This window comes from Pinus tabuliformis, chromosome 2_2, assembly GCF_031772625.1.
Source record: "Pinus tabuliformis cultivar Carrire ecotype Pingquan chromosome 2_2, CPIR1, whole genome shotgun sequence".
Taxonomy (NCBI): domain Eukaryota; kingdom Viridiplantae; phylum Streptophyta; class Pinopsida; order Pinales; family Pinaceae; genus Pinus; species Pinus tabuliformis.
Genome location: NC_142300.1, coordinates 303,722,756 through 303,734,261, shown reverse-complemented (window position 1 = coordinate 303,734,261; position 11,506 = coordinate 303,722,756). Strand labels below are relative to the sequence as shown.

Genomic DNA, 11,506 nt, shown 5'->3' with positions numbered 1-11,506 from the left:
CTCAAACATGAAACCTTTAAAGAAAAAAACATGTAAATGATAGTTATTAAGTAAGCATGAATATGCATGCATCTACTAGTCAATAAGTACTGCTTTTAGCGATAACGATGACTTTTACTTTTACCATGAGCATGACTAGAGAAATTGTCATCGTATTTTATTAAAAATAATAATAAATGAAAACAATTATTACACATGTTTATATTGATAATAAAAAAAGGAGAAAATTCATAAACACAAGAAGGTTCAGAGAAAGAGATGATCTCACATAAACATTTGAATTTTACATACAATGTTTATTTCATAGACTCCCACTCTGTACAGCTATACGTTCCTTGGTTTATCAAGATGCCTCATCTCATTCAATAAATTAACAGAGACTTGAGCGCTTTCTAAACCGAAGTCAATTAATAAAAAATATACTGAAACCCTAAATGTTTCATAAAGTGAACCTTTAGAGAAAACCTAAAATGTTTGACAAAGAGACGATGTCCACCATTGCTAAACAATGACTACAGGTAAAGAAACTCTGATCAATACCCGACAATTCATTACCGGAAAGAGTTGTGTAAAAACATAGACCCAGATTTTACCAAAGTCAAGTGGCTACTATTGTCAACCACTAAAACTCTTTCACAGGAGGGGCACATGGTAACGGTTGACGCAGGCCTGAGAGGTGGCGACATTTTTAAAGCTTTTAGTTTTTCTAGCTCTATGCGAAGTTTTCTGTTCTCATCTGTAAGTGCCTCATTATATCTCTTCAGAAGCTCGCAGTCCATTTCTGTTTTCTTAAGCTTCATCCTGAAAAAAATTCATAACATTTAATTAACCTATAACATAAATGAGTCAATAAAATTGTCAACACAATAGGATCTCCATCGGATCAAAAGTTTTCCGAACTATAAATTTGCACAACAATTGATTTCCAAGTCATTCTTCATAGTTACAGGCCAAATTATGTAGCTGTTGATTCCAAAATGGAACTTTCCATATGAATTTCGACATGCAAAATACAATGAATCAATAAAGGACTGGAGCTAACCTTGCTTGTCTATTCTAGAACCACACCTCAACTTGTCGATGGCAGAGATTCAACTGTAAGGCCAATGCATGCTTTTCCTTCTGCAGAAGAAGAAGAAGTTACATCAGCCAAAAGCATGACGAAACACAAATGATAGAGCAGTAACTTGTAAGTGAATACTGTGTATAGAAACTTACAGGTTCGGGCACCCTGTTCTTTCTGAAGCTTTCTTCCAAAACAGCACATTGTTCTCTGGATAGTCTAAGCTTCTTCCTGGAACAGCCCTCCTCTTCTACATCGCTGAGCACCCTCGACCAAACTCGGTCATTCTCCAACTCCTCGCCATCATCCCATCTTCGCTTGATCTCCGCATAGCTGTTCTGGAGGTTAATTGCCTTGGAATCCATGGTGTTGTTGGGAAACGACACATCAATGCCCCCTGCATGGAGGAGGCCAATTGAAACATGTGCATGGAGGAGGCCAATTGAAACGATAAGTGATGGCTATATGAAATTGAAACTGTTAGTGATTGCCACACTAAATCAATGTCTTACATCCCTGTCGCCACGTTTTCTATAGGAGAATTGAAATGGTGAGTGATCTCTAGGCGGAATTGAAACTGTTGGTGTTCCTAAGGTAACTGAAACGAATGGCGATGGCGATTCGTATGTTTCGCAACCATTTTAATATTTCCACTTTGTCTTAATCATAATAGGTGGCGATTAACAAATGATATGGTAAATTTTTAATCATGCTTTGTAAAAAATCAATTTAAGTATGCTTTAAACATGTGATTTAGAATTTCATTCATTGATTTAGTGTCGTATACGAGAATATACTAGCATCTTTCAATCTAGGCCATCCGATCAAAAAAATTAATTAAGAAGATGATTAAAGTGCCCAACTCCAATAGGAGGGACGCCGCCTATCAGCATAATAGTCTTTAAAATAAATTTTATTGACTAGAAATTTAAATATAGATGTATATAATCTTTAAAATATTTTTTATTAAATCAAAATTTAAATATTTAAACTCATTTATGAATACTATAACATCTACTCTATTCTAAATTTTTGTTATGATAAAATTACATTTCCTGACGATGAACCACACTGGTTGGTTCGAAACGCGTCGACAAAAGATTGGTTATGTGATTTTGCCGAAGATTATCTAAACAATGTTATGGATCACAAAAGTCTAAATTCCTTAAAATTACATTTTTTAAGACACTACAATCTTTCCCATTTCTCCATTTTCCTTACAAATCTGTAAAACGTCTTTCAACATTATAAAAAAATAAATTATTTGAATTCAATAACTTATATATTAGAAGTTCACTATTTATTATTATTATACAATTTTAAAATCATAGCCAGCCGAAACTAAATTTATCATTTTCTAGTAACTAAAACAATAAATCATCTGAATTCAAAGCACCGCGTAAAAAGAGACGTGCATGAGATGAACATGGTTGCGTTTGTAATTAGGATATAAATTCAAGAAATGAGAATAGACAATAAAGCCTCTACATTCAATGAACCACATGATAATAGACACAAAAGTGTATTAGATTTAATTAACCAGAGAGGAATAAGCATGCGTGCATGACGTCAGCGCGTTCGTAACTTGGCTGTCGCCATTAAACCAGGTATTACAAACTTTGCTTCTCCGGCGGTAATAGTTAGTATTTAAAGCCATCCACCAACGTTAGTATTCAAGAAGATCGACAGAGCTTCAAACACAAGAAAAGAAAAGTAAAGAAATGGGTTTAGGGAGCCAATCTGAAGCCAATTCAGGCCTCAATGCAGCCTTCATCGTCCCTCCGGAGTATCGCCCAAACGCCCAACGCAACGACTTTGCGCTCGATGATCAAATTCCTCTCGTAGATCTTTCCCCTCTCAACTCCACTACTCCACCTCACCCCTCCACCCTGGACTCCCTCGTCGCTCAAATACACGCAGCTTGCAGGGACTGGGGATTCTTCCAAGTCATCAACCATGGCGTCTCCCCCCACCATCTCCACACAGTCCAATCCGAAGCAGCCAATTTCTTTTCCCTCCCGTTGCAAGAAAAAGCCAAAGTGAGGAGAGATTTCGAAAACCCATTGGGCTATTACGACACAGAGCTCACAAAAAACGTCAGGGACTGGAAAGAGGTCTTCGATTTTGCGTGCCGAGACACATTTCGTCTTCCTGCTAGTTTCGAACTCGAGTCGGATGAGATTCTAACCGTCACAAATCAATGGCCGCAGAACCCACCTCGCCTAAGGTCTTTATTCTTTTCTTTATAGAAACAAGATTTTGAATAATCTCAATTAATTTTTTTTTCCTTTATTTGAAATAGGCACTGGTTTTGTGTGTGTGTTTTTTTTTTAAATTTGAAATATGCACTAGTTGTTTTGCTTGAATTTTAATAAGAGTTTGCATTTTAGTAGACGTTAATCATTATTATCATTAATCTCGTGACGAGACGTGGATACAGAGAGGCATGGATAATTGATAGCTCGCAACACAATTACCTACCAATACTTCTTGAAATATGGCTTCTAAATTTTTGATAGTTATTGACTGGTTTGCAATGGCTTGTGGATACAGGAAGGCCTGCGAGAAATATGCAGAGGCCATGGAGAAGCTTGCTTTCAGATTGGTGGAACTCATATCTCTGAGCTTGGGGTTGCCGGCTGAATATTTCAATTCCAAATTTGAGGAACAAACATCGCTTGTGAGGTTGAATCACTATTCGCCATGCCCTGTGCCAGAGCTGGCACTGGGAGTGGGTGCCCACAAGGACGCAGGGGCTCTCACTGTGCTTGCTCAGGATGACGTTGGGGGACTTCAAGTCAAGCGAAAGGATGGAGAATGGATTGGAGTGAAGCCCATGCCCAATTCCTTTGTCATCAATGTGGGGGACTGCATGCAGGTGAGTAGTTTTTGTTTTGCCATTCATGTCTAACTAATTAGTACATGATGAGTTCTCATATGAAACATGCTTTAACAAAAAGACAATTCACTAGACTGGAAGTGAAATATATTGATTTCTGAGTGATCATATATAACTTACAATCATTCTGTCAGTGTTGCCTGAGAAGAAACAGACTCACAAGATCAAAATTGAGATTTCTTAAAGGGGATTTTGTGTTATGCAGGTTTGGAGCAATGGCAAATACGAGAGTGTAGAACATAGGGTGGTTGTGAATGACAAGAAGGAAAGGTTCTCTTTCCCATTCTTTCTTTTTCCTTCGCATTATGTTATGATGGGACCTGTACCTGAGTTGGTCAATGAGAAAAATCCGCCCAGATATAAAGAATTCAGTTGGGGGAAGTTCTTCAAGAGGAAAAGGGACAGCAATTTCAAAAATTTGGGCGCAGAAAATATTCAAATCCATCACTTCTCTATTTCCCAAAATTCCTCTGAATAAGATCCTTATCATACTATGTATAATGTTTTTGTGCTTCTCTATTTAACCACCTATTTGTTTAGTTAGCAGTTTTTATTGTTGTCTGTAGTAGTTTGGAGTAGTCTACCGGGGCAGTAAATTTGTATGGACAACCAAAAATTTAAAAAAAAATCTAGGAATAGGAGTGTTTAAGTACTGTTGTTTTGTCAGATTTTAGAAAATTTTTGCCAAAATTTCCATATTTGTCTAGACTTTTATACTTTTTCTTGTACTTGGAATATACTATTTGTTCTTCTCCTTCAAGTAATCCACAATAATTCCATTTGTCACATTGATAACGACTTGTGCAGCGATGGTAATGGTTTTTAAGAAATTGTTGCAATCTATTTCTTGATGGTCTTGATTTCTTGTTGCGATCTATTTTTCTATTGATTTGGAAAATAATTTTCAGAGTGATACCAATCTTGGGGGTGTGGGTATTGACTATATGTCATGCATTTTCCTTTTTCTAAAAATATTTTCGTTAAAAGTTTGAAAATTATATTACTGCCCTCTAAAGAGCAATGCCAAAAACCAGAAATAATACAGCCCAACAAAAATGTGCATTGCAAAAGACACCCCCTAAAATGAGTTGACATGAAAGTTAAAATGACTAGAAGAATAACAGAAAATGAATTGATATAACATTGGAGACGTACAAGCAGTTTATACACCTAGAAGGAAAACCTATAAAGTGAAGGACGTCCGTCCTGTAAAGAAACATAGCCTGGATTTTCTTGATGTAGCTTCCATGGGAGGAGGCAGGGAATTCGCCCCCACACATCATCCAAGTCAACGTTGTAGATGTCAGCACGTAAGTGTCTGTCGAACAATGTCTTCTAGAGAGTGGCCTGCAGAGTAATCTTGGTGGCATTTACTGATCTTGATGATGGTGAAATGGTCCTAATGGAAGAAAAGAAACTAGTGATGCATCAGAGTAATCTTGGTCGCATTTACTGATCTTGATGATGGTGAAATGGTCCTAATGAAACTAGTGATGCATCAGAGTAATCTTGGTGGCATTTACTGATCTTGATGATGGTGAAATGGTCCTAATGGAAGAAAAGAAACTAGTGATGCATTTTTGAGCAGCTGTCCTTTTAAGGACATTTTGTATTTTCAAATGTTTACTGATAAAACTTTTTAATTTATTAATTTATATCATTTTGCTTTTCGGATTTCACAGCATTTTAAAAAGGACATCAAAGAGCAATCCACAATGAAGAAAGACATTATCTATCAAAATTTGATCTCTAACTGACAAAGTCCTGTTGCTATGTAATCGTATTTACCTATTCCTTTCTTTTCAAAGTGATCACCATTTGATCACTAAGTGACAAATTCCCGTTACTATGTAGATTGGTGGCATTGGAACTTTGAATTGTAAAACATGTGAAATAAAATATAGACAGACTCCTATGTACCGAAGATTATAAGATTTAAATAGTGAATAAAAAAGAAAAATCATAATTTAACTTTCTAATTCATAGAACAATAAGTGGGAGAAAAAATTATAGTATTTAAACCCGTACTTGGACTAAGTCATTCATAGAACAAAAATTGGCAGCAAATAAGTCATTAATAGAACAAAAAGTGGCAGCAATTTTTTATAGTATTTAAACTCATACTTGGACTCAGAGTTGACTTGGTTGAGGGAAACTTGGATTCAAATTGAATGGGATGATTCTGTTTACTTAAAAATATCAATGAAAATAATTATGATTTCAAAAAAATATTGAAATTTTGAAAGAAAATATTATAAATAAATGAAGTAGGACAAGCATAAATGACAAGCAATATTCGAATATCACTTATATTGAGATTATTATTATTAGTATTTGATTTGTAAATGAATAGTTTACTTTGCATTTTGTTAGAATAGATATGATAAATTGTACTTAAAAATCCAAAGTCTATATTATAAAAGCTCCATGTTTCTTTAGATTTTTAGATATGTGAATTACTATTTATTGTATATGTACACAAATTATAATTATATAAAAATAGAGAATATAAAAAATAAAACTCACAAACCACTGAAACTTTTTCACAAGAACACCTAAGCTTGTCTTGTTTTCTTCTCTAAATAGAAAATGGTTGCAACTATAAATAAGTGATGCCTATGGCACGTGGACTACTATAGAACATAAATCCTCTATGTGTGCTCTCTCCCTATCCCTCTCAGCTACTTTACTTGCCTATGGAACAAAATGCCTTGGAAAAGAATGGAACCCCTTTTCCTCCTAGTGGCATAATCATGTGTACTCTAACTTATAAACTAAATAACATTTTTCACTGGAATTCACCAAATTCTGAAAATACAATTTTGACATTTTTTGTTGTTTAAAATACATTTTAGAATGCATCAATGGATTCAATACCTTGAGTATGCACATTAAACAATTTAAACTCATGTTTTTAAAAATATCTGTGAGATTTTGATTAAAATTAGCCATTAAAAATGTCATGAAAAATGCCATTTAGTCTATAAGTTAGACTACGCAGCATCTATAGCCTACTAGTGGTTAGGTGTGACTCTTTCAACTCTTGATTGGAATTACAAAATGGACTTTTATAGACTCTTAATTGGAGATGAAAATGGTTGCGTTTATAATTTGGATATAAATTACTAATGTTCGATTCCCCAAACGAGATTAGACAATAAATTATCTACATTCAATGAACCACATGGGAATAGACACAAAAAATATCTAGATTTAATGTACCCAGAGAGGAATAAGAATGCCTGACATGAGCATGCATGTAATAGTTAATATTTAAAGCAGACCAAACTTTGCTTCAACGGTAGAAATAGATAATTACGCTCGTAGGCATCCCCCCTATTGGAATTGACCACCTTAATCCATTTTCTAAATAATTTTTTTGATATGATGATCTAAATGGAAAGATGGAAGTATATTCTCATTGCCGCCACTCCATCAATGGATGGAATGCATACAGTTAACTTCCTTGCATATCTAAATCACATGTTTAAACCATATGTAAATTATTTTTTTACAAAACATGATTGAAAATTTACTCATGTGCATGTTGTTGATAACCACGTATCATAATTAGCGGCAAATAAATTTTAAAAAACATGCATTGAAAAGTTATAATAACAGTTGACATTCAACTATTTCCCTAGTGTAATATCCACTCCATTACATGCATCGGTCCATATGCATTCCATTCTGAAACGTATGAGCACTTGGATGTTAATTGTACTAGATGAATTAGTGGATGATAAATTGAAAATGCACGGAAAATGTTCAAATTTTGTGTCTGCTTCCTTGAAATGGTTGGCCATTCATATTTTCCCAACAAAACAAACTCAATCAAGATATATAATATATAAGTGTTATATATTATACATACATAATATTATATAGAACAAATGTATAATAGTATGACAATAATGGTTTTAATGCTTTAACTTAATATAATATTCCAATGTATATAAACCATGATATATATTAACTATACTAAATTATAGTCGTTTATTATTCATTAAAAGTTTATTAAATGGAATATTTTACAATATTTTTCAATAAGTAAGATTTCTATTATTAACCTTTAGTATTATAAAATATGGTTTTTTATTATTAGGTTTATTATTAAATTTAAATTTAGATGGGTTAATAAACTTAAATTTTATTATTATTATTATAAATTTAATAATTATTATTAAGTTTTTATTAAAGTAGTAATAACATTAAATATCTATTACACTAATATTGATAATTACATAAAATTAATTACTAGCATAATCATTATATAAAATTAATTACAGGCATAACCATTATATATTGGACATAACTCAACAAGGTTTTATAATATATAACGATTATATATTATAATATTATAATTGGACATAACTCAACGAGGTTTTACAATATATAACCATTGTATATTATAATATTTAATATTATATAGAACAATTTTATAATATTATGACAATAAGGATTTTAATGCTTTAACTTAATATAATATTCCAATATATATCAACCATGGTAAATCATAAATGTTTATTCATTAAAATTTTATTATATGGACTATTTTACAATAACTTTTAGGTTTTTAATGCTTTAATATGTAAGTGGTTAAGTTTTATAAGGTTTTTATTATTAGCTTTTAATACTATAGAATATGTTTTTTTATTAGGTTTATTATTAAATCTAAGCTTATATTGGTTATTAGGTTTAAATTTTATTATTATTATTATAATAAAATAATTATTAAGTTTATATTAAAGTAGTAATAATATTAAATATCACTTAATATTAATAATCATATAAAATTAATGAAGTTATATAACACAAATATATTTATTATTAATATTTTGATAAAAAAAATACTAATAAGATTAATATTAATAACATCAATAATAATATTATTATTAATTATAATAATATTACATTAATGCATTGTTACATTAACAATATTATATTAATTATAACATTAATTATAAAATCATTAATAACATTAATAATAGTATTATTATTAGTTAAAATAAAATTGCATTAATATTTTATTAAATTAACAATATTACATTAATTATAAAGTGGTTAATAACATTATTATTCATTATCATTAATAATATTTTAACATTGAAAATCATTTATATTAATATTTATATTTATAGAAATTAATAACAACTATATAGTACTAATATTAATTATTAATATTTTTCATAAATAAATAATCATAAGATTAATAATAATAATAATAAATTTAATAATATTTAGAAATCTATCAAATGTAAAACTATGACCAAATCCTTTCAATGTGATTTCTACCAAAAATGTTTCAAATATTCAAGATATGCTTCACACAAACTTGAATTTGAATATGACAAATATTGTTACAATGTTTCAAAATATTATTACTTAAATTAAGAATAATATAATAATATTTAATATTAATAATAATGATAAGCTTCATAATATATTTTATTTATAAAAAAATGGTTAATAATATTATTCTTAATAATATTTTAACATAAAATATCACTCATTCTAAGATTAATACTTTTATAACATTAATAGAAATTATATAATACTAATAATTATTACTAATATATTTCTAAAAAATTAGAGATAAAACTAATATTAATATTAATAACATTAATAATAGTATTATTAGTAATTATAATAACATTGCATTAATACTTTATTACATTATAAATATTGCATTATTAATATAATAACTATATATATTAATCCTTTATATTAATACAAATATTTTTAATAACATTATTAGTAACATTTAATATGTTGTGCTATTCAAAATATAATATAATATGTGATATAATATCTTACTATTAACATCGATATTAAGATTATTAACAATAATATTCATATTAATATTAACATTAATATACATATTATTAATAATAATATTTACGTAAATAATATTAAAAACATAATATTATTAACAATATAATATGGCTAGTCATGACCAATTATGGTCAACCATGGTCAGTGACATTTATTAATGTGATTCATATATGTCGATCCATCTCATCAACCTTCATTAAATGTCATTAAACATGGTCAATGAATCAACCCCACATACGTCACCTATAACTAGCAAAACTATAGGGTTTATAATCCCTTGGGCTTATAATATTTATAATCCCTTGGATTTATAATATTAATAATACCTTAGTTTTCATATTAATTAGGGTTTATAATCTTAAGGTTTAGGATTTATTCTCGTTTATAATATTGGGTTTAGGTTTTATAATCTTAAGGTTTACAAAAGTTGAATGTTGTGTTTAGTATCATAGTTTGAAATGTTAGTTTTTTAATATTCATGTTTATAATATTTATCATACAATGTATAATACTAATATTAGTGTTTATATTGTTGGGTTTTATAATGCTAGGATTTATAATATTTGGTTTAATATTGGGGTTTCATATTGTAACGTTGGAATGATACAAAAATCTATTCATCGTAGTGCGATAGGAATCATCACAATGCCACAAGAAGTGTGACATTATCACAATGATACATTACATTGCAATTTATTCAATGCCACATTACGAAATGGAATAAATTAGGGTTTAATATTCTAGGTTTGGACCATGCTTAAATATTTTAGGGTTACATATTCTGACGGTTGAACCATGGTCAAGTAATATCCAAAGTCACATTGTGACTAAGATTGTCTCAATCTGAAAATCGACCATGGTCAAGCATGAGCAAACATATTTATTTAAGGGTTTATATACCTTGGGTTTATATTGTTTCCTTTAGCTGAATGTTATTCCCTATGGTTTATAATCTATTGAGTTTTTAGTATTATTCTCTTGAATAATTGACCGGAGAATCCACAGTTTTATCATTTTTGAACCAACGTTTCAAATCCCAAGTGGGATCCATCTTCAGGATGAGAGAATGATGATGACAGAAGAGCAGCGGAGAAGTAATAAATAGTGATGAGGATGAAACATTTAGGAATAACAATCAATCATGCAAAATTGTTTTCAATCATGGTCAGCCATGGTCAACGAAGGTCAATCTTCATCAGCCATGGTCAATCTTGGTCAACCATGGTCGTTTGTGTTGTGTGAATTAATCATGGTGAACCATGGTCCAACGTCACATGGTGACAAAGATTTTGTTAATATGAAAATGAACCTTAGTCAACCATGGTCCATCATCACAATGTGACAAAGATTGCATCGATATGGAAATCAATAATTGTGAAACATGGTCGACCATTGTCCTACGTCACATTGTGACAAGGATTGTCTCAATATGAATATCAACCATGGTAAACCATGGTCAACCATGTTCATTTTTGAGTTTACAATATTTATCTTAGCGCTTATATACCTTGGATTTATAATATTTATCCCTTGGGTTTTTTAGTATTAATTCTTTTGGTTTATTATTCCCTTGGATTTATAATGCCAATCCCTTAGGTTTATTAATCTAAGTGTTCTTATGCCTAGGGTATAATATTATTCATAGGGTTTATAATATTAATTCTTGGCACTAATATAATTCTTCTTGGTTTATAATCATTGTCAACCAT

At 30.4% G+C, this 11,506-nt stretch overlaps 1 protein-coding gene and 1 pseudogene across 1 annotated transcript; one reads left to right on the top strand and one right to left on the bottom strand.

Moving 5' to 3' along the window:
• Positions 1–551: 551 nt before the first annotated feature.
• Positions 552–1,428, bottom strand: LOC149192504 (homeobox-leucine zipper protein HAT2-like; annotated as a pseudogene).
• A 1,301-nt stretch (positions 1,429–2,729) lies between these two features.
• Positions 2,730–4,748, top strand: LOC149192503 (protein DMR6-LIKE OXYGENASE 1-like). Its single transcript, XM_089404627.1, has 3 exons — positions 2,730–3,290; positions 3,617–3,941; positions 4,168–4,748. Exons 1-3 carry the CDS (start codon positions 2,785–2,787, stop codon positions 4,438–4,440), a joined length of 1,104 nt encoding a protein of 367 aa, XP_089260753.1. The 5' UTR covers positions 2,730–2,784; the 3' UTR covers positions 4,441–4,748.
• The last annotated feature ends 6,758 nt before the right edge of the window (positions 4,749–11,506 follow it).

Excerpts from the sequence above, each read along its gene's own strand:
- LOC149192503 (XM_089404627.1), top strand. The coding sequence starts at position 2,785 with ATGGGTTTAGGGAGCCAATCTGAAGCCAATTCAGGCCTCAATGCAGCC. Across the intron at positions 3,291-3,616 it reads CAGAACCCACCTCGCCTAAG|GAAGGCCTGCGAGAAATATG; the intron begins GTCTTTATTCTT and ends TTGTGGATACAG. Across the intron at positions 3,942-4,167 it reads ATGTGGGGGACTGCATGCAG|GTTTGGAGCAATGGCAAATA; the intron begins GTGAGTAGTTTT and ends TGTGTTATGCAG.